Source organism: Mus caroli, unplaced genomic scaffold, assembly GCF_978045245.1.
Source record: "Mus caroli unplaced genomic scaffold, Mus_caroli_1 scaffold_4, whole genome shotgun sequence".
NCBI lineage: Eukaryota > Metazoa > Chordata > Mammalia > Rodentia > Muridae > Mus > Mus caroli.
Window position 1 is genome coordinate 103,177,986 of NW_028227259.1, and position 18,801 is coordinate 103,196,786.

The 18,801-nt window shown below is 39.5% G+C and overlaps 1 protein-coding gene across 1 annotated transcript in view; it reads right to left on the reverse strand.

The window, feature by feature from the left end:
• Positions 1–18,801, reverse strand: part of Prkg2 (protein kinase cGMP-dependent 2) — a 108,999-nt gene that overhangs the window by 60,993 nt on the left and 29,205 nt on the right. Inside the window, exons 3-5 of the mRNA XM_021162709.2 lie at positions 6,897–7,063; positions 4,077–4,190; positions 1,875–1,980 (exon numbers count right to left, since the gene is read on the reverse strand). Coding sequence (XP_021018368.1) covers positions 1,875–1,980; positions 4,077–4,190; positions 6,897–7,063 — 387 coding nt within the window. The remainder of the gene's footprint in view (positions 1–1,874; positions 1,981–4,076; positions 4,191–6,896; positions 7,064–18,801) is intronic.

Genomic DNA, 18,801 nt, shown 5'->3' on the forward strand with positions numbered 1-18,801 from the left:
TCCTATTGGGATTGTTAGCTTTATGAGGTTTTGTGATTTGCATGTATACCACAGCCCTTGTGTATCGCATTCCATATATAAAGAATCTATTATATATAATGAAACAAAGGAAAAAAAACTGGCATTACCCCAGAGTAGTGCCTCCCTGTTGAGATGGAAAACCAAAACAGAACAAACGTAGAACTCAATTTCCACAAACGTATGAAGGTTTTCCTTCTGGTCGGAACTGGGATCCATGAATAGAAAGCCTGTCGTCTCCTTTGGGAGTGGTGGATGAACAGATGAGGAGAAATCTCAGTTCATCTCCCCTCTCTGTGGACAGGGGTCGGGTTTACCTTGTTCACCACTGAATCCACAATGTTTGGTGTCCAGAAACAAATATTTGTTGCATGGATGAATGAAATAACAAAAAGAATGTTGGAGAAATACGTGCTGGGCTTCCTTAACTCAGGCAGAGCACACTGGGTTCCAAGGTTCATGACTCTGTAGAATGGTTTGTGTTTTATCTCAGTCAACTACATCCTGTGGCCACTGGTTTATTCCTGTACTTTTTTTTTATCTCATCCCTCAGTGTGGCTTATTTACTTTAAATGCTGATCTGTGACATTCAGCTGCAGAAATTTGAGGCCACCTATATTTAGGTATATCCTACCACATGACAGCTAAGGTACATGATACCTAGAAGAGACACACCTGCTTCTCATTATTGCAACCCTTTGTCAGGAGTCATTATTGTCTCTACGATGGTATGTCAAGGAGATGTTCTCTAAGAACCAGCACACTGGCTGTGTTCTGCTGATTGCCAATGTGTTCATGCCTATGACTCCCAACTGGGCGCTAGGTGTGGATGGCCCTAACACAACTGGCCTTGCAGGCTGGCTATGGAAGGTCACACTACTAGACTGTACTTAGGAAAAACTGGAAGCTTACTTTTGGAAGTCACATGATGCATAATTATTGATACACCTATCCTACGTACATTTTATCACATGCTGTGTCCCAAATCCAGAGGCTGTCAAAAGTCTCAGATGCAAAACTACTGAACATGGAAAGTGTGCTCTCTCAAAAACGCTTATCTCCTTAAGCTTGCTTTTGAAATCATACAGACATGTGTTTCCCTGTAAATCAACTCATGATGCCACGGTACAGGGCATTTTGTAAACAAAATCAACTGTCCTGGTACCCGTGTCAATGCGGCAACTTAGTAACGGGGATTTTAAAGCTACTACAAATAATGATTACTTAGAAGGTAGTGTGCCTTTGCCAATGACAAAAGTAATGTCACCTGTAGAGCAAGGAGAGTAAGATAAATTAATCCTAATGTTCCAAGTGGGGCTGTTGAAACAGCTCAGGGTACAAAGTACTCTGAAGGCTGGACTGATCACCTGGGTTGGATTCCAAGGATCCATATGCCTGGAAGTGATCCTCTGACTTGTACACGTGATGTGGCACACATGTGAGTGTGTGTGCATGCAATCAATCAATCAATCAATACATTTTAAAATGTAACAAAAATAACTAAAACTAGTATTAGAAAAATTAACTTTTTGATATACTTTCTAAGATCATAAATGCTTTTTCAAAGCCCAGTGAACAAACTTGGGTGAATTTTTTGGGTGTTTTTGCATATTTTTTATGCTATGGCCCTTTCAATACTAAAGTAAAAAGAATAGCAAGAAAATAATTCAGCATACAAGCTAATAGGAAGGAAATACAATTTTTAGTGTCTGCTGCCATTTATAGCAAATTTTCTCCTTGCTTTAACACTGTAGAAACTGCTTAAGTGGGGGAAAACATTAAGGAAATCGTTACTGTGGTCAAATTCAACCTGTGTACCAACTGCTGCACTTCATCCACCAAATGCATACTCTTACCTTCTGAGGAAGTTTCTGTACTCCTCATCCCGGGCTTGGGCTGTTCTCCTCATAATGTTCTGGAAAACCTCTCTATCGAGGGCCCAAGTTTTAACATTGGTAATCGCTTTAGAAAATTCAAGGAAACAATACAACAGTGTTTAGTACCAGACAAAGAAAACATTCCAAAATGTTAGTCAGTGAGTATTTACTTATTGGAAATGTATTGTTTAAAACCACAAATGGAAGGAAATAATGAGATTGTGGGTGGTTTCCTATCACGTCAGCTCCAAAGTCTACCAGGATTTGCAGTAGGTAGGAGATTTTTTTTTTCTGATTATGTTTTAGGTAGGATGATATTCAAGTAGCAGGTTTGCATTTTCTAATTGTGCACTGAATCCGCCACATAGCACCAGGTGTGTTCTTGAATCATGCCAGCCAGCCTGCAACTGATTCAACACTAAAGAGTTCATAAACAAGTGACTGGAAGCTAAAAGTCTCTGTGTGCATGTGTATGAATGTGTATCTTTCTATGATGCTTAGAAACCACTGCCTAAGAACTAATATCTTCTAAGAATCTCTACAGTTACTTTTGTATAGAGTGCACACAAATGATTTTTAAAGATAGAAGAAAATTTGGGGGCAAACATTTTTATATGGGAGACTTTAAAAGCAAACATAATATCCAAACTGACAGGGAACAGAAGAAACTTCTTGGGAAAAAGAAAAAGATGTTTAGATACACTATGGTTGAAGATTTAGAAACAGGTTGCAGAAATGACTCTGTGGTTAAGAACACTTGTTGTTCTTGCAAGGGACCCAGGTTTGATTCCCACTACCTACATGGTAGCACACAACCATCCATAACCCCAGTTACAGGAGACTGCACATAGAGCACATACCTGCATGCAGAGAAAACATTCATACACATAAAGCAAAATAAGTAAATATAAAAATTCAAAAATAAAAGAATTAAAATGATTTTTTAAACAAAATAAAAAGAATAACATGAAACTATAGTTCACCAAACTTCAGAGTAAAATGAAAATCAGTCACTCAATATTCTTGTTTAAAAAATGAACCCTAGTTTGGTTATTCTTCAGGTTTGAAGATGAACCTCACAATCTACATTTTTATTCAATACTTCTGTGGTCTTAATCCTTAAAACCTTGTGTACCCCATTCCTAATGCTGAGACACAGCACATCTAAGCAGACTGAAGGTCTACTTCAAGGGTACTATAGAAAAAAATGGGAATCTTTAAGAGGAGAGATTTAAATATCATTCAAGGAAGCATTTCTCAAGAACACACCCATGCTCATATTTATATTATTGCTTTCCTTAATATCTCTAGTTTATAAAAACTTTTTTTGTTTGTTTTGTTTTTCAAGAGGGTGTCTCTGTGTAGCCCTGGCTGTCCTGGAACTCACTCTGTAGACCAGGCTGGCCTCGAACTCAGAAATTCGCCTGCCTCTGCCTCCCAAGTGCTGGGATTAAAGGCATGTGCCACCATGCCCAGTTAGTTTATAAAATATTAATAAACCCCAAAGCAAACATCCTAAAAGGGTCAAAGGCAATGGGCTACATAATAAAAGGTAAAGTGGCAACTGAACAAATATGGAAGCATTGAACTTCATACCACACCTCATACACGGGTATCTGAAAACTTACATTTTTCTTTTCTGATGCATATACATGTGTGTGCTTGTGTGTTTACATGGGTACACAAGCTTCTGTGCAGGGGCATGTGTGGACACACATACAGATGCCTATACATGTATAAGTGTGCATGTGCATTTGTGTGTTTGCAAGGCCAGAAGACGGCTTTAGGTGTCATCCTCAATAGTGCCACCTACCTCCTCTGAGTCAGGTCTCTTACTGCCCTGATGCTCATCAATTAGGCTAGACTGTTGAGCCATGAAGCTCAGGCATCTCCCTCCAGCACTGGCTCTTGCCCTGGTACTTCACATAGATTCTAGGGATGGACCTCTGGTCCTTACAATGGCAAGTCAAGTGTTTTCCCTTCTGAGCTATCCCTAGCCTAGGAAAAGTTCTTCAGAGCTTGAATCATTTCTATCAAAGCTCCCATATAAATCGTTTTGTGGGAACCGCATTTCTATCAACAAGAGTTTATGGGGCAAAATGAGAGACAAAGTACTGCAAGCTCGGCTCTGGAGCCAACCTTAGATGCAGTGGTGATTCTTAGCAGCTTCTCTCCTCTTACCTTTCACAGAGGCAGTCCGAGTACAGTTGTACAAAATAGCCAGTTCCCCAAACGTGGTCCACATTGGGATGGATGATAGCAACTTCTCTCCCTGGAACACCTCAAGTCTACCCTCTATCAAACAGAATTTGAGAAGAGCACAAATCATCAAAATATACCTAGGTTCCATAAAGAAGAAGAAAAGAACCAGAAAGCATGCACAGCACAACATACAGTTAGCTCACTTAGGAATCTAATTATACTAGGGTGGTTAAAAGATCAGACCCGAAACCAAATCTGCCAATTACTGACCTTGAGGAGGTCATCATGGATGATGGGGAGAGTCATAGGTATTTTGTGCATTTACTATGAGAATTAAGTCAATTAATACAGGTAGGGAGCTTGGAACAACAGCTAGCAGCGGCTAGATGTTATGTAAACTTTTACAACAGTCAGTATGCCCTATGGAAAAAATAATGTAGCATGGGAAAACATTTCTCCCAACAATCAGAGTGTGTCTTGAAAACACTGCATAGCTCTTGCCATGAGGGAAGGAAGATTGGTCAGAGCCATGATGCCTGGCTGTTGAGTCAAGTCACCTAGTTCTCCATCTGGGTTGCATTAGTTATTGGTTGTGTAACCTTGGAAAAGTGACTTCACGGTCCTTAGCTGCTGAACCCCTCATCCTGGTGCATTCCTATACATCTATATCTACTCAAAGCTGAGGTGGAGAAAACAGACTGCCAAGCAAACGGCCTACAGTTGTTTTGCCCTGGAAACCATTTCTTGTTTCTTCAAGCAAAACCTCATCTAAAACGTCTACCATTTGAAAGGAAGAAATCTAGGGGGGTGGGGGGAAGCAATGGCAGTCTTTCTTTGTCCTGTTCCCAAAGCTTGCATCATTATGCCATCCTGTGTCATCCACTTATTTTAGCAAATCTGATATGAGAATCGACATGATGCCAAGAACCATTACAGGTTCCAAGCCAGAGAAGCAAAGATGTTTACTGGATTAGAATTATATTCTAACAAGAACAACAACAACAACAACAACAACAAATCTGTTTCTTTTGGTTCTAAATTCCACAGATGACACATACAGTTTAATAATTTCTTATTACAGCCAATTCCAGCTCCATCGAAACCACTTGGGGCTGATATCCCAGATCCTAATACACATCCAGGTTCTTTTCCTAATTGGTTCTGGCTCATAAGATTTGAGTCATACTGCAGAATTATATGGAATACCAAGAGTTTAAGCTAACTCTGTAGTATTTGCTATTCAGGCTGAATCTTATAAAGGGGAGAATTCTAATTATCAAATTAATTTGCTCAGGCAGATAATTAAGCCAGGCAACTCAGTCCTTAGATGCCATGGTAATTAATTCAAATAAGAAAGCCTTCAGTCTTCACTTCCGTATCTGCTGTGTGCCTGATCTCAACAGCTGTGGTATTGCTGACTCCTGTCTAACCTCTTCTTTCCACGAGCCTTTCATCAGAGTCACTCGCAAGGGACACCATGCAGCTGGCATGCATTTCTTGTGCTCTCATAGCAGGTTCCATAAATATTTGTTGACTTAATGACCTGTCTTCTCCTGCCAAAATGCTCTCGTGATGCTAAAATAGATGTGAAATGGCCAAGAAAAAAAGTTGTAAGAAGAAAGTATTACTGTGGGTCACCCATCCCTGTAAAAATCGAAGGCTGGCTAAATTAAGACTATAACTCACTACAAGGGTAGAATAATCACTCTGGCATGACAGAATCATTTTGAAGTTACCTTTAAAGATTATATAACAAATGATGCACAAATAACTTTTAAAACTGATAGGCTTTTAGGATCAATATATGAAAGACCAATCCTTGGAGTGTTATAAACAGGAAAATACAAGCACATTAGTTTGCTTAGATAGGCAACTTCTAAGGCTGCAGGAAACAGGAAAAGTAATATTGTTTGATTGCTTAGATTATTGGGAACCACAATGTAAAATAGAAGTTCACAGCATCAATCAGGATGCCATGCTACCTGGGTAAGGAAGTTTAATTTTCTTTCCTCAGACTCAGAAAGTTGAAGCAATTCAGAATTTTACGTAACATTCAATGACCTCATTCCCTATCCAGGTAATTTCTTGTGTCTCTTTATATTTAAAAGTTATCAATCATTTAAGATTCATCAATTGCTCCTTTACTGTCTCCCATCCATGTGTGTTCCTGTGATCACAAAGCATAAGAAACAAAATGGCTGTACTCACAACAGTTTAATAGGTAGGGCATTTGATTTGATATTTTTTTTGGTAGAAAGAAACTAAAATCATCCTTTGAAACCATTGGTCTACAATCAAAGCGATTTCCAAAACCACAAAAATGAACTCTCCTTGGTAGCAATGTCAAAAATGTCAACACAAATAGCTACATTTCCAACAAAAACTTTTCAATAAGCAGCATTCTGACTAAAAGTGTGGAGCGTTGAATCTGGTTTCCTGCCTGTATTTTCCACTTTCCATTTCTGAGCAGTGAGGCCTTGGGTAAGTGATTTAACCTCCGTTGGATGGGATGGATTCCACTGATAACACGAAATGAACTGCACTTGACGCTACAGGACAGGTAAGAGATGAAATGAGACCTCTCTATCAAGCGCTCAGTGGGAGACAAGACACACAGCACACTCCAGGGGCATCAACCACTGCCCTGACCGCATCGTCAATGTCCTTGCCACACATAGTCAATCTGTTTATTTTCTACAAACAGAGCAACTTGGCTTTGTTTTTAAAACGTTTGCAAAACAGCCCAAAGAAACAAAAACATTTCATAGGGGAACTCGAAAATAAACCTGTGAAACTCACCAGCCAGCACAAAGATATGGTTTCCAGGTTCCCCCTGCTTAATGATGTAACTGCCCTGTTGATAGTTTCTCCCGTACATGCATTCCACCATGTCTTTGATCTGCTGGGGATCCAATCTCTTCAGAAACTGGTTCTTATTCAGGGCATCTGTGATGAGCTTTTTCTCACTGTTGTACAATAACAGAAAAGGAATGGCCGTTACTGCTAGAGGAGAGCATGGAAAATTCACTTCCTTCCATGATTTGATATGAATATCTTCAGAGCTATATGCTTATATATTTTTCAAGGACAGATTTGTTTCTTGGTTTCACCTAAAACTTCACCAATATATTATGTGTCAAACTCTTAAAAATATCTTGAATATTTTCCTGGTAGTCATGACACCAATTTAATTATCATTTGTAATCCCATCTCTTAATGGAAAATTCCCAGGCCATTCAATTGTCAGATGGAAGCAAATCTGGGAAGCAGGAAGAAATCCTATTTGTGAGATTACAAATCCCTTCATTGATGCATGTATTCATCCCTCCATGGATGTGCTTATGCACAGGCAGTATCAGTGACAGTGTTCTTTTATATCCTATTTAGTTCTATATTCTTTAAGATAGCTACTATCCCCATGTTTACGAAGAAGGAGAATAAAAGGGAGGAAGAAATTTACTCTTCCTAGACTTTATATCTGAGTCTGTAAATCTGCCATCTATGATACTTCGGTTCCATCTCATTTGCCTTCCGAGGACGAAAGCTGGCTCCTTAGGTTTGATTGACATGGCTTGGGAGGGGTGGTGGAAGTCAGGGTTTGTCCGAGGTTGTTTTTCTAGGCATGACTAGACTGGACAAAAACTTTGTTTCCAATGCAACACACTTTTCACTGCTCAAATTAAAGTCTTGCTTATTGACGGTTCTAGAATCCTCTGCCTTCTGTTAGCAAAAGGAGGCAGCTCAAAATAGTTACTCAATTGCCATGTGTTTCAAATGTTCTCATTAACATACTCTCTTCGATGTTACAAAGTATTGAGCTGGGGGAAAAGATGTGGGAATTTTTACATACTCCATTTGCTGTCTGTGATTTTTAATGGCCTTTTATTCCCCTGCAACGTTCATTCAAATGCCTTTCAACAGTAGTTTATTTCTATAAGGAAATGAGTAGCCTTTTCCTCGACAAATAGTTCTCAAATACAGGCTAAAGACTTCCTAAAATGAGTAACTTCCCTCGTGACCTCATCAAATCATTAAGCCATGGAAAGGAAGCAGACGAGCTCCTTGGTAGGAACCCCTTCCTCCTTAAAGCGTCTTCTCTATCCTCAGAGCCATCCACACCCTCTGGCCACCTGAAGAACTCTTTCATCTAAACTGCCACAGAATTTTGTTAATTCTGTTGTAAGTATAAAGCTGCCTTTATTTGTCACAAATACAAGTGTCATGCAGCTACAATAAAGTATAAAGCATTCAAGCAAACACTCATCCAGATCCAAGCTCTATGCATTTTGTTGACTTGTCTACAGTTAGAATAGTTGTGCTGAAGCCAGAGCTTCACTTAGGGTTCCATACCTTCAGTAGCATTATGTCTCTGTGCACTTACCCAGAATGAAAACCCATGTCAGGGTTCAAACTAGAAAAACAATTAGCTTGGTGGCCTCTTCCATGGCTCCTGTGTCCCTTATCTGCACACTATCATTCCTCAACGACTACCCTTTTCAGCTTTTCCTTATAAGTGCTTCACTATAGCTATACATACATTTGCTTATATACACACATGCACACATTATAGGCAGATCCACTAATGACTGAGTATACGTAGGTCATTTTTCTTTTAGAGATTGGGTGAGCGTGCTTAACGTTCTATGTCATGTCCTTCCATTTCCTACTAAGTTTGCTATTTCATCTTTCTTTAAAGCTAAAGAATATTCTAATATATAGTTTCTGTATATTGTATGTTACTATGATAATATGACATATGTATATACATACTAAATTCCCATCCATTCATTTATTAGCGAGTATCAAGATGTGTTGATTCTCTTCACAAAAGAATTACTGTTGTCTTTTTTTACTTTTGATTTCAAAGATGTCATCATAGCATAAGAACAATGTATAGTTCTGGACTGTGAAGTTAAAAGCTTCTTTACTGAGGTTTAAGCTGCTCGGGCCGTTTCCTTTCAGATCACCCTGTACTGTGTTATGAAATTAATCTTGCTAGGAAAAAAATGATTTGATGTTTCACTTTGGTCCAGATTCTCCTCTGTCCACTAAAATGCATAAATAAATGTGCTCATAAATTATCCCTCAGCTAACATATACTGAGGGCATGCTTTTGCTAGGCAAAGGTGTTGGTTAAGTACAAGATATGAAAACTCTGCAGAAACTCCAGCACCAATGGGCTTCCTATGCATGTATAGATTTCCCGTTTGTGTTTCCTTGGTACCCACACACCCCAGGTCCCCGACATGTTTTCTTTCTGAGTTTAACCAACTTTGGAAGTTCACAAACCAAAACTTAAAAGTTCAAAAAAGTCTACCAGTAAACAAATACGTTAAAGCGGTAGTACAAAAAACATTTGAATGTATTTCTCTGTATACTGACTTCTGTTAACATTCTATAAAAATGCTGTGAAATACCCGCTGTCAATAAAGGAAAATCAGTATTTTAAAATATACTGCTCCTCATTTTTTTAACAACATCCATCTTTTCTTGAACAAATCCTTTTATGAAATAAGTCAGTATTATTGTCTCATATTTCTGTCAGCTTTGCCTTAAAGAGCAGAACAAATTTTCTCCAACTTGGCTCAGTTTCTTCTCAATCTACATCTTATCCATCAGTAGTCACACAGTTCACACACATCTTCCTTCCTACTCCCAGGATACTTGTATTCATACAAACTATATGGGACATTTTTTTTTCAAACACTTAAATAGGACACATATAGCAGCCATTAAGAATACAAATAGCTTGGTCTTCATGTGGGTCCTGAACACCCCAAAAGCTGTTGCCTATACATGGGATATGTTCTACTAGCTGGGCTGCCTTGTCTGCCTCAGTGGGATAGAAAGCACCCAGCCTCCCAGAGACTGAGGTACCCAGGGGGCTCGGAGGAGTAGGGGAGGGACCAGGGGAGGGGGAAAGATTTGGGGGGAGATGACCAGGAGGGAGGAAGGAAGTGGGATATAAAGGGAATAAGTAAAAAATTAAATTGAATTAAATAATAAAAAATGCAAACAGAATATGGAGAGATGGTTCAGTTGGTAATCTATTTATTGTGCAAAACATACAGTTCTGAGTTTAGATCCTACCAACCATGGAAAACCCAGGTGGGTTAGCATGTGTCCTTAACAATAGTACTGGGATAAAGATAGGCAGAGCAGACCTAACCCAATGAATGGATAAGCTCCAGTTTCAGGAGAGACTCTTTGTCTAAATGAACAAATAATAAAAATGGAGAGCAACCGAGGAGGCCACCTCACACTAACGTCTGAATTCAGCTCATATCTGCACATACAAACACAAGCACACACCAACACCACACACACTCACGGATACAAACTTTTCCAATTCAGTGTTCAACGATGGTAGACCCCACTGATCATCAGCACAACGTTCTTTATTCCCACAAAGAATGAACAAAAGTGTGACAGGTGATTATGACAGACAGACAGACAGACAGACAGACGATAGATTCAGCTATTGAGAGTAGCAGAGATATCTTAACAGAGCAGAGGCTCCATAGGATGAGCCTCAGCTATGTTCTAAGCTTCCCATCTACCATGAGGTGGGAAACTTTGCTGCACCACAAACCCACCCCACCCCCATTATGTTTTATCTCACTGACTATCCGGAAGACACCGAGTCAGCTGGGCACTGACCGAAACTCCTCACACACTGAACAAAATCAGCTTTTTCTCCTCTAATCTGTTTATTTCATGTGTTTTTGTCATAGACACAGAAACTCAACGCATTAGTCTAGTTTCTATTGCTTCGATAAAACACCATGACCAAAATCTACCTGTGGAGGAAAGGGTTTGTTCTCTGTATAGCTTGTAGTCCATCATTCAAGGTTAGTCAGGGAAAAAGCTCAAGGCAGGAACACGGGGGCAGAAATGGCTGTAGTAACCATGGACGGTGTTGCTTATAGGCTTTTCCCCATGGCTTGCTCAGCCTGCTTTCTCTTAGAACCCACGACCATCTGCTCAGGGGTGGCACAGCTCACAGTGAGCCAGACCCCCTAAAACCAATCACTAATTAAGAAAACACACCACAAGCTTGCCTATAGACCAATTTGCTTGCAGCATCTTCTCAGATGAGATTCCCTCTTCCCAATGGCTCTAGCTTGTGTCTGACTGACATAAAACTGGCCAGCACAATCAACTACAACACTCATATTCGATACGATCATTAGGTCAATTAAAAGACATCAAGCCACAGAAAAGATGCACTAGAAACCCCAGGCCAAATACAATTAAAATTATGTCTAGGCTGTGAGATAGATAAAAGTGGATAAAAGCGCTGACTTTAATTCTTAGAACCCAACATGGAAGCAGAGAACTGACCCCTGAATGCTGTCATCTGATTTGCACATCAAGCTAAGGCGTATACCCATATTCATATACATCCCCCCACACACACTTAAAATAATAATAACAACAATAGATTTTAAATTAAAATTATATCTAGGCCCATCAAAGTTGAATTTCTGAAAATAAAATACAATCAGAAGAGAGGGGAACAAAAAGCAGCCAGACATAAGAGACTCGTAACCTTCAAATGACCAACAACAGGACTAATTTACTCTTCAGCAGAAATAATGAAAGTCAGAGCACAATAGAAAGTCTCCAAATGCCCCACAGAGCCCATTCAGCCTCGTTGTCCTGAAAACAGCTTTTAAGAGTGAAAGCAAAATGAACACATTTTGAAAATATTTCCCCACTGGCAACAGACAGGTAATAGCGGACAGCTCAGATGCGAGGGATGTGAGCCCCGACGAGAACCAGCAAATGTTACAGAGAAAGAGCTGCAGAGGAGGCAAACATGCAGGTGACCAAAGGAAGGCTGTCTTTATAAAAGAGTGATACCTTGGGCAGCATAAAATGCATAACAAATAAATAAAAGAGACAAGCAAGACATGAAGAAGACAGACAGAGAACAAGTGGAGTTAGCACAATGCAAGGTCCAGAAATTAATAAAACTGTAATGTGGAGCTTTCATAAATAATTTAGAGCACTTGTTACAAGATTAATCAGAGAACATTCAAATAAAATGCAAAAATAATGTAATAAAATATATAGTTAATCAGCAAAAGGAAGCGACAAGATGAGATAGCAGGTTAACACATGGTAACATATTAGGTTTAAATCAATGGTTGCATAATGGCATTAGGTACTGGTGTAGCAAATATTTCAGTGAAAAGACAGAGTTGTGAAACTGATAGCAAAACAACACCACCATGCATGTCATGCACACAACAGATGCTTCATGGTGATGGACTAGGGAATGGGAAGCTATGTGATATGCTGGTGCCAGCTAAAGAGAATCCGTGCCGTTTCCTGATCAGGGATCAGTCAATATGCTAAAGAGACATGCACTTAGGAAGACTGTATCAACGTGTGTAAAATGGCAACAACATTCAAAACAGAGGTTGACAAAACTCCCACAATAACATCTGGATATTTTAACACACATCTCTCAAAATAAACTGAGCAGACAGTAGTTGGAAGCCATATCTAAACCATTGGTTATCAAAGTTTGCTTAAGCTCTAGAGTCATTGATATTCTAAGTCTAATTCACACTCGACACCTTTTTAAGGGCACACCACCCTTCATGAAGATTGATCACATGCTAAACCATGGGGGGAGGGGGAAGCATAAAGCGTCCACACATTTCAAAAGACTGAAGTGACAGCATCTCTTCTTCAGATCCCATAGACTACACAGAAATTAAAACCCAAAAAGCCACATAATCCTCACATGTGTGAGACTTGAGCAATACAGTTTAAATATGCCACTGATACTCTGTTAGATCATAAGGAATTTTAGTTAAAATGGTGCATAGATAGAAACCTTTAGATTTAAGTAGGTATGAAATAGAAAAGAATAGAGATTATAAATGAGTTGTCTCTACCTCAAAGAAACTCCTACAAGGGCCATGATGCCTGACTGCAATGCCAGTGCTCAGGAAGCTGAGGCAGAAGGACATCCATCCAAACAGGTTGGTATTACAAAGTGAGACCCCCTAATGTTTGCACACACACAACCCATAGAAAGGAGAAAAGAGGAAAGAAAAGCAAGTTGACAGAGGTGGGGGGAGAAGAGGAAGAGGGAGGCAGAGGGAGAGGGAGGGAGGGAAGAAGAAGGGGCTATCCAGTGATAGCCAACAAGCCAATAAGAACATCTGTTATTAGCCTAATGAGCAGGTGAAGTGGTTAAGTTCCTGGCAAGATGGCCGCCACAGGGGAAACATAGCTAATCCAGCAAACGAGAGCCATCCCTTCCTGCCCTGCAGGCGTGAGAAAACGCATTGAATGCTATGCAGATGCACCTGGAAACATCACGTGAAATCATTTTTAAAATCCCTAAAGTATGACACAACCAGAGATAGAAAATTCAATAAGAAAGAAACGGAATGCAAAATTAAAACCTACCTCCTCAAAATTCTTGATTTCAATAAATACCATTAAAATTCTCAGATATTTGAAGAAAGAGTAACAGTATCTCACATTTTCCCCCCAGAAAATAACAAAGAGATATTTTACACAACTCGTTTTAGGACCATAGAGTCTGATGTAAAAAATAATATTAATAACCCAAGGGGAAAAAGATAATTATTTTTAAAACCACAAATGTGAAAAAGTAAAACAAAGTATGTCCAATAAATATTGAGGTTGAAAAGTAATGACTGTAGCCAGTGTAGTGGCAGTGCCAGCAATCTCAACACTCAAGGACTGAGTCAGAAGGCAGCTCAGAGGCCAGCCAGAGCTACAGAGGAGACTCTGTCTCTAGAAAATTAAAGCAATTAGGCACGTAAAAGGAACAAAGAGGCAAAAAAATATACCAAATCTAATTAGATTTCCAAAAGCATTGATAAAATTAAACACCTGTAATTACTTTTAAATTTAAAACTGCTCTCAGCAAACCAAGAATGGACAGGGAACTTGAACGTATTGATAAGCAAAGCCAGAAAACAGGTGAGTAAGCTGAGGGGACTGGAAGCATCCTTCTAACAACAGGAAACATTGCATTAGACGGTGGAGCTCTGGGAGGTTGCTTCAAATGTCAGGAAACACTGGATTAGACAGTGGGGGTGGAAAGGCTCCACATTTCAGTCAGCAATGTGACACTAGAGTCTAACGGGAACTGGACATTTGAGTAAATTTTTTAAGGCCCTTAAGAAAGATAAACAAGGGCTGGAAAGATAGCTCAGAGAGTTGGTTAAAAGCACTGACTGCTCTTCCAGAGGTCCCGAGTTCAATTCCCAGAAACCACATGGTGACTCACAACCATCTATAATGGGATCCGATGTCCTCTTCTGGTATGTCTGAAGATAGCTACAGTGTACTCACATACATAAAACAAACAAATTATTCTTTTTTAAAATGGTAAACAGAAGGAGAACATCGAAGATGTAGACATAGTAGCAGAAGAAAATGTCACTCATTCCAAAAGTCATGACTGTGGTCATGAAAAAATGATGAAAACTCCTCAAAATTAGCAAAGCTCTCAACAATCTCTAACTTCATACCAAACCAAAGTATAAATTCAATTATATTCCTATATTTTATGAATATTCAAACGATCAAATAAATATTGTAAGTGGCATCATTGAAGACAGAACTTAAATCATCCGCTAGTAGAAGTGTATCTAACATAGACAGTTCCTCCACACAGGAAACTACTACATATTATTAAGAGACAGAGAAGAACATTGGGCCTAGAGAAGCAGTAGGCTAACTACAGATCTCCTCCGTCCTTGCTTCCAAACCCAATTCCCCAGTCACCTCCAGCCCAGGAGCAGACCAGCTACTGCAGCCTCCCCTCTTTCTCCACCCCATCTCCTGGGCCCATCACACAGACCTTTCCCTCCAAACGTGCTTCTCCCAACTCATTGCCTCACGGAAGCCCCTCAATCTAGCAAGCATTCCCCGGGAACCCACCAGTCAAACCTGCCTCAAGCAAGTTGACCAGAGAAGCGGAGAGGCAAGCTTCAGACCCTTCCTCTCCTCCATGTCTAGTCCCTCAGCATCAGCCCAGCTCTGCAGCAGACCACCTGCTGTGATCGCCCCTAACTCTCTGCTCAGATTCACGAGGGACCAAACAGATTCTGGTGCAATATTCTCCTGTGGACCTACCCAGATTCCCCACCCCACCCCCAGCCAATCTCCATCACCATAATACCTAAAAACACATTTTTTCCAGACCCTTAGTGGCCACACCCATTAGCATCCCAGAAGACTTCCCATACCAGGCAACACACAACCAACAAACCCTCCTAAGAATCAGCGAGGAAATAGAAACCAAGGCACAGAGCACCCACTCAACAAAGAACAGATATCAGCACCTAGAATCACAGTCATCCCAAACCCAGATTCCTAGATGTTAGCATAAAAACACAATCAATCACAGCCAGGACAGTGTTGCTGCACTAGAGACCAGCAACCTACCGCAGTAGACACTAGGAATTGCAATATAGCTGAAGCACAGGACAAAAAAACTCTCAAATAGCTTTTATGGATGTGATAGAGGTTCTTAAAGACTAATGAATACATCCCAGAAAGAAATCTATGAAAACACCAAGAGTGGAAGAAAATGAATAAAATAGCTTAAGACCATAAAGTAGAAATCGAATAAAGAAACCCAAGCTGAGGGAAATCTAGAAATGAAAATGTCAGGAACTCGACCAGGAGCCTCAGAGGTGAGTATAACCAATTGAACACAAGAGTTAGAAGAAAGAATCTCAGGCATTGAAGACACAACTAAAAAATTGAATAACTCAACCAAAGAAAAGGTTAAATCTAAAACAAACAAACAAACAAACAAACAAAACCCTCACTTTACATCCAGGAAATCTGGGGCACTATGGAAAGACCAAATCGCACAATACCTAAAACAATCCTGAATAACAAAGAAGGGGCTGGTGGTGTCACCATCCCTAACCTTGAGTTTTACTACAGAGCTATAGTTTTAAAAAAAATGGTATTGGTTCAAAAACAGACATGTTGATCAATGGAATGGAACTGAAGATCCAGACATAGATCCACACACCCATGGACACCAGATTGTTTAATAAAGAAAGAGTCAGAAATACATGCTGGGACAAAAAGGTAGTATCTTGAACACATGGTGCTGATAAAACTGAATGGTTGCAAGTAGCTTCCAAACAGATCCATACTTATCACCTTGCACAGAACTTTACTCCAAATGGATCAAAGTCCTCAACATAAAACCAGATACGCTGAACCTGATAGAAGAGGAAGTGGAGAATACCCTGAAACTCACCGGCACAGGAGAAGACTCTGTTCCGAACAGGACCCTGATAGTGCAAGCACCAAGACCAACAATTAATAAAGGGACCTTGTGAAACTGAGAGTTTCTGCACAGCAAGGGACACTGTCATTTGGACAAAGCAGCTGCCTACAGAGTGGTAAAAGAGGTTAACCAGGAACACATCCAATAGAGGGCTAATATCGAAAGTATATCAAGAATGGGAAAAAAAAACCACCTGCACATCAAGAAAATGAATGATCCCATTGAAATATGGAGCACAAATCTAAAAAGAGAACTCTCAAAAGAGGAAACTCAGCTGGCTGAAAAACACTTAAAATGACCACCATCACCCTTAGCCATCAGGGAAACACCAATAAAAACCACTTTGAGATTTCATCTTATACCTGTTAGAATGTCTATGATCAAAAGAAGAAATGACAGCTCACGTTGGCGAGCATGTGAGGAACATTTATCTATTGCTGGCAGGAGTACAAACTTGTACAGCCACTATGGAAATGAACATGTTGTTCCTTAGAAAGATGGGAGCCAATCAACCTCAAGACCCAGTCATATCACTCTTGGGCATAAACCATAGAATGCTTCATTCTCCTGCAAGAACACTTGTTCAACCATGTTCACTGTGACTCTATTCATAATAGCCAGAAACGGGAAACAACCTAGATGTCCCACAGCAGAGAAACATGGATAAAGAAAATGTGTTACACTTACACCATGGAGTAATTATTCAGCTGTTAAAAAGATAACATCACAAAATTTGACCCACAAAGACAAAAGGGTATGTATTTGCTTATATGTGGATATTAGCTCTCAAGTCAATGATAACCAATCTGCAATACATAGAACCACAGAGGTAGGTATAGAGTATGAAAGCAGAAGTAGGGAGAATGGCTAGATTGTGTTAGGAAAGTGACACAAGTGGGAGAGAGACTATTGAGGGTGAACTGGGGTGGGGAGGACTGGAATGGGAGAGTCAGGTGGACAGGGAAGGACAGAGGACAGAGAAGACAATAAGGGAAGAGACAGCTAAAAGTCAGAGCCATGTGAGGGGTAGAAGCCTCCTGAAATATATACATGCATGAGGGTGATCAAATAAAGGGGGAGACAGTGCCCAACTGGACATTTCTCGTCACCAAATGAAGCATCTAGTACTGGGAATGGGTTATAACGAATTTGTTGTTCAAAGGGGTCCCATGGAAACCTCCAAACAGCACATGCTGTGGAGGAAGGGGAAACTGAAATCAGGATTTATTATATGAGAAAAATACCTATTTTTAATAAAGGCAAATAACCCAAAATATAAATTTCAATGAGACTGAAAGTGAAATTACAAAAATAAACACAAACCATATATATATATACACACATATATATATATATATACATATATATATACAATCATATAAATCACATAGCACTTATTTCACAGCATAATGTAAGATATGTATATAATAAAGGAAAATAATATATAGTTGTTTACTTCTATTTCTTCTAAGAAGGTTTGGGGCTTGAAAGCTAAGGAGGTAAATAAAGACATGATGAGATGGCTCAGTGGGTAAGAGCACCCGACTGCTCTTCCGAAGGTCCGGAGTTCAAATCCCAGCAACCACATGGTGGCTCACAACCATCCATAAGGAGATCTGACTCCCTCTTCTGGAGTGTCTGAAGACAGCTATAGTGTACTTACATATAATAAATAAATCTTTAAAAAAAATAGAATATTGAAACAATAAAAATAAAAAAGAATCTGCCATTGGAATCGAGAGCCACCTCGTGGCCCTGGCCGTGGAAGAAGTCATATTTGCACAGCCTGGTGCAGCATGCTTGACATTTATCTTGATTTCTGGCTCTGAGGTATGTTATCAATGATGTCATAATGCACATAAACACAGAGCCTGTTACATATTCCCATCTCCCAATGAATTCTAGAGAAGATGTTGCTCTTTTCAAGAAGAGGAAAGATAAATATTAAACATAGAGGAATATATGGAGGTTATTGATTTAGAAACTGAATTTTAAAATTATATTTTATTAAACGTGTGTGTCACCTATGTGGAGATCAGAGGACAATTCTATATAACCAGCTCTCTCCTAAATTTATGTGGGCTGCAGAGGTCAAATTCAAGTCAGTGGGCATTGGGCCAAGTGCTTCTATTCACTGATCTGTCTTGCTGATCCCTAAAATAAAGTGTTTAATTATGTCAAATATTTTCTAGTTGATAAAATTCTAATCATGTGTTTTATTTTTGAAAATTGGAAAGCTGATTCTAAAATTCGTATAATTATAAAAAGGCTAAACAATGGCCTCATAAAATTAAAGAGGATGAAACATTATGTTAATAATTACTATATGTCAAAATAACTAATATGTTAGTGGAATGAAGATGGACAAAATGACCTCTGGTATAAAATTCA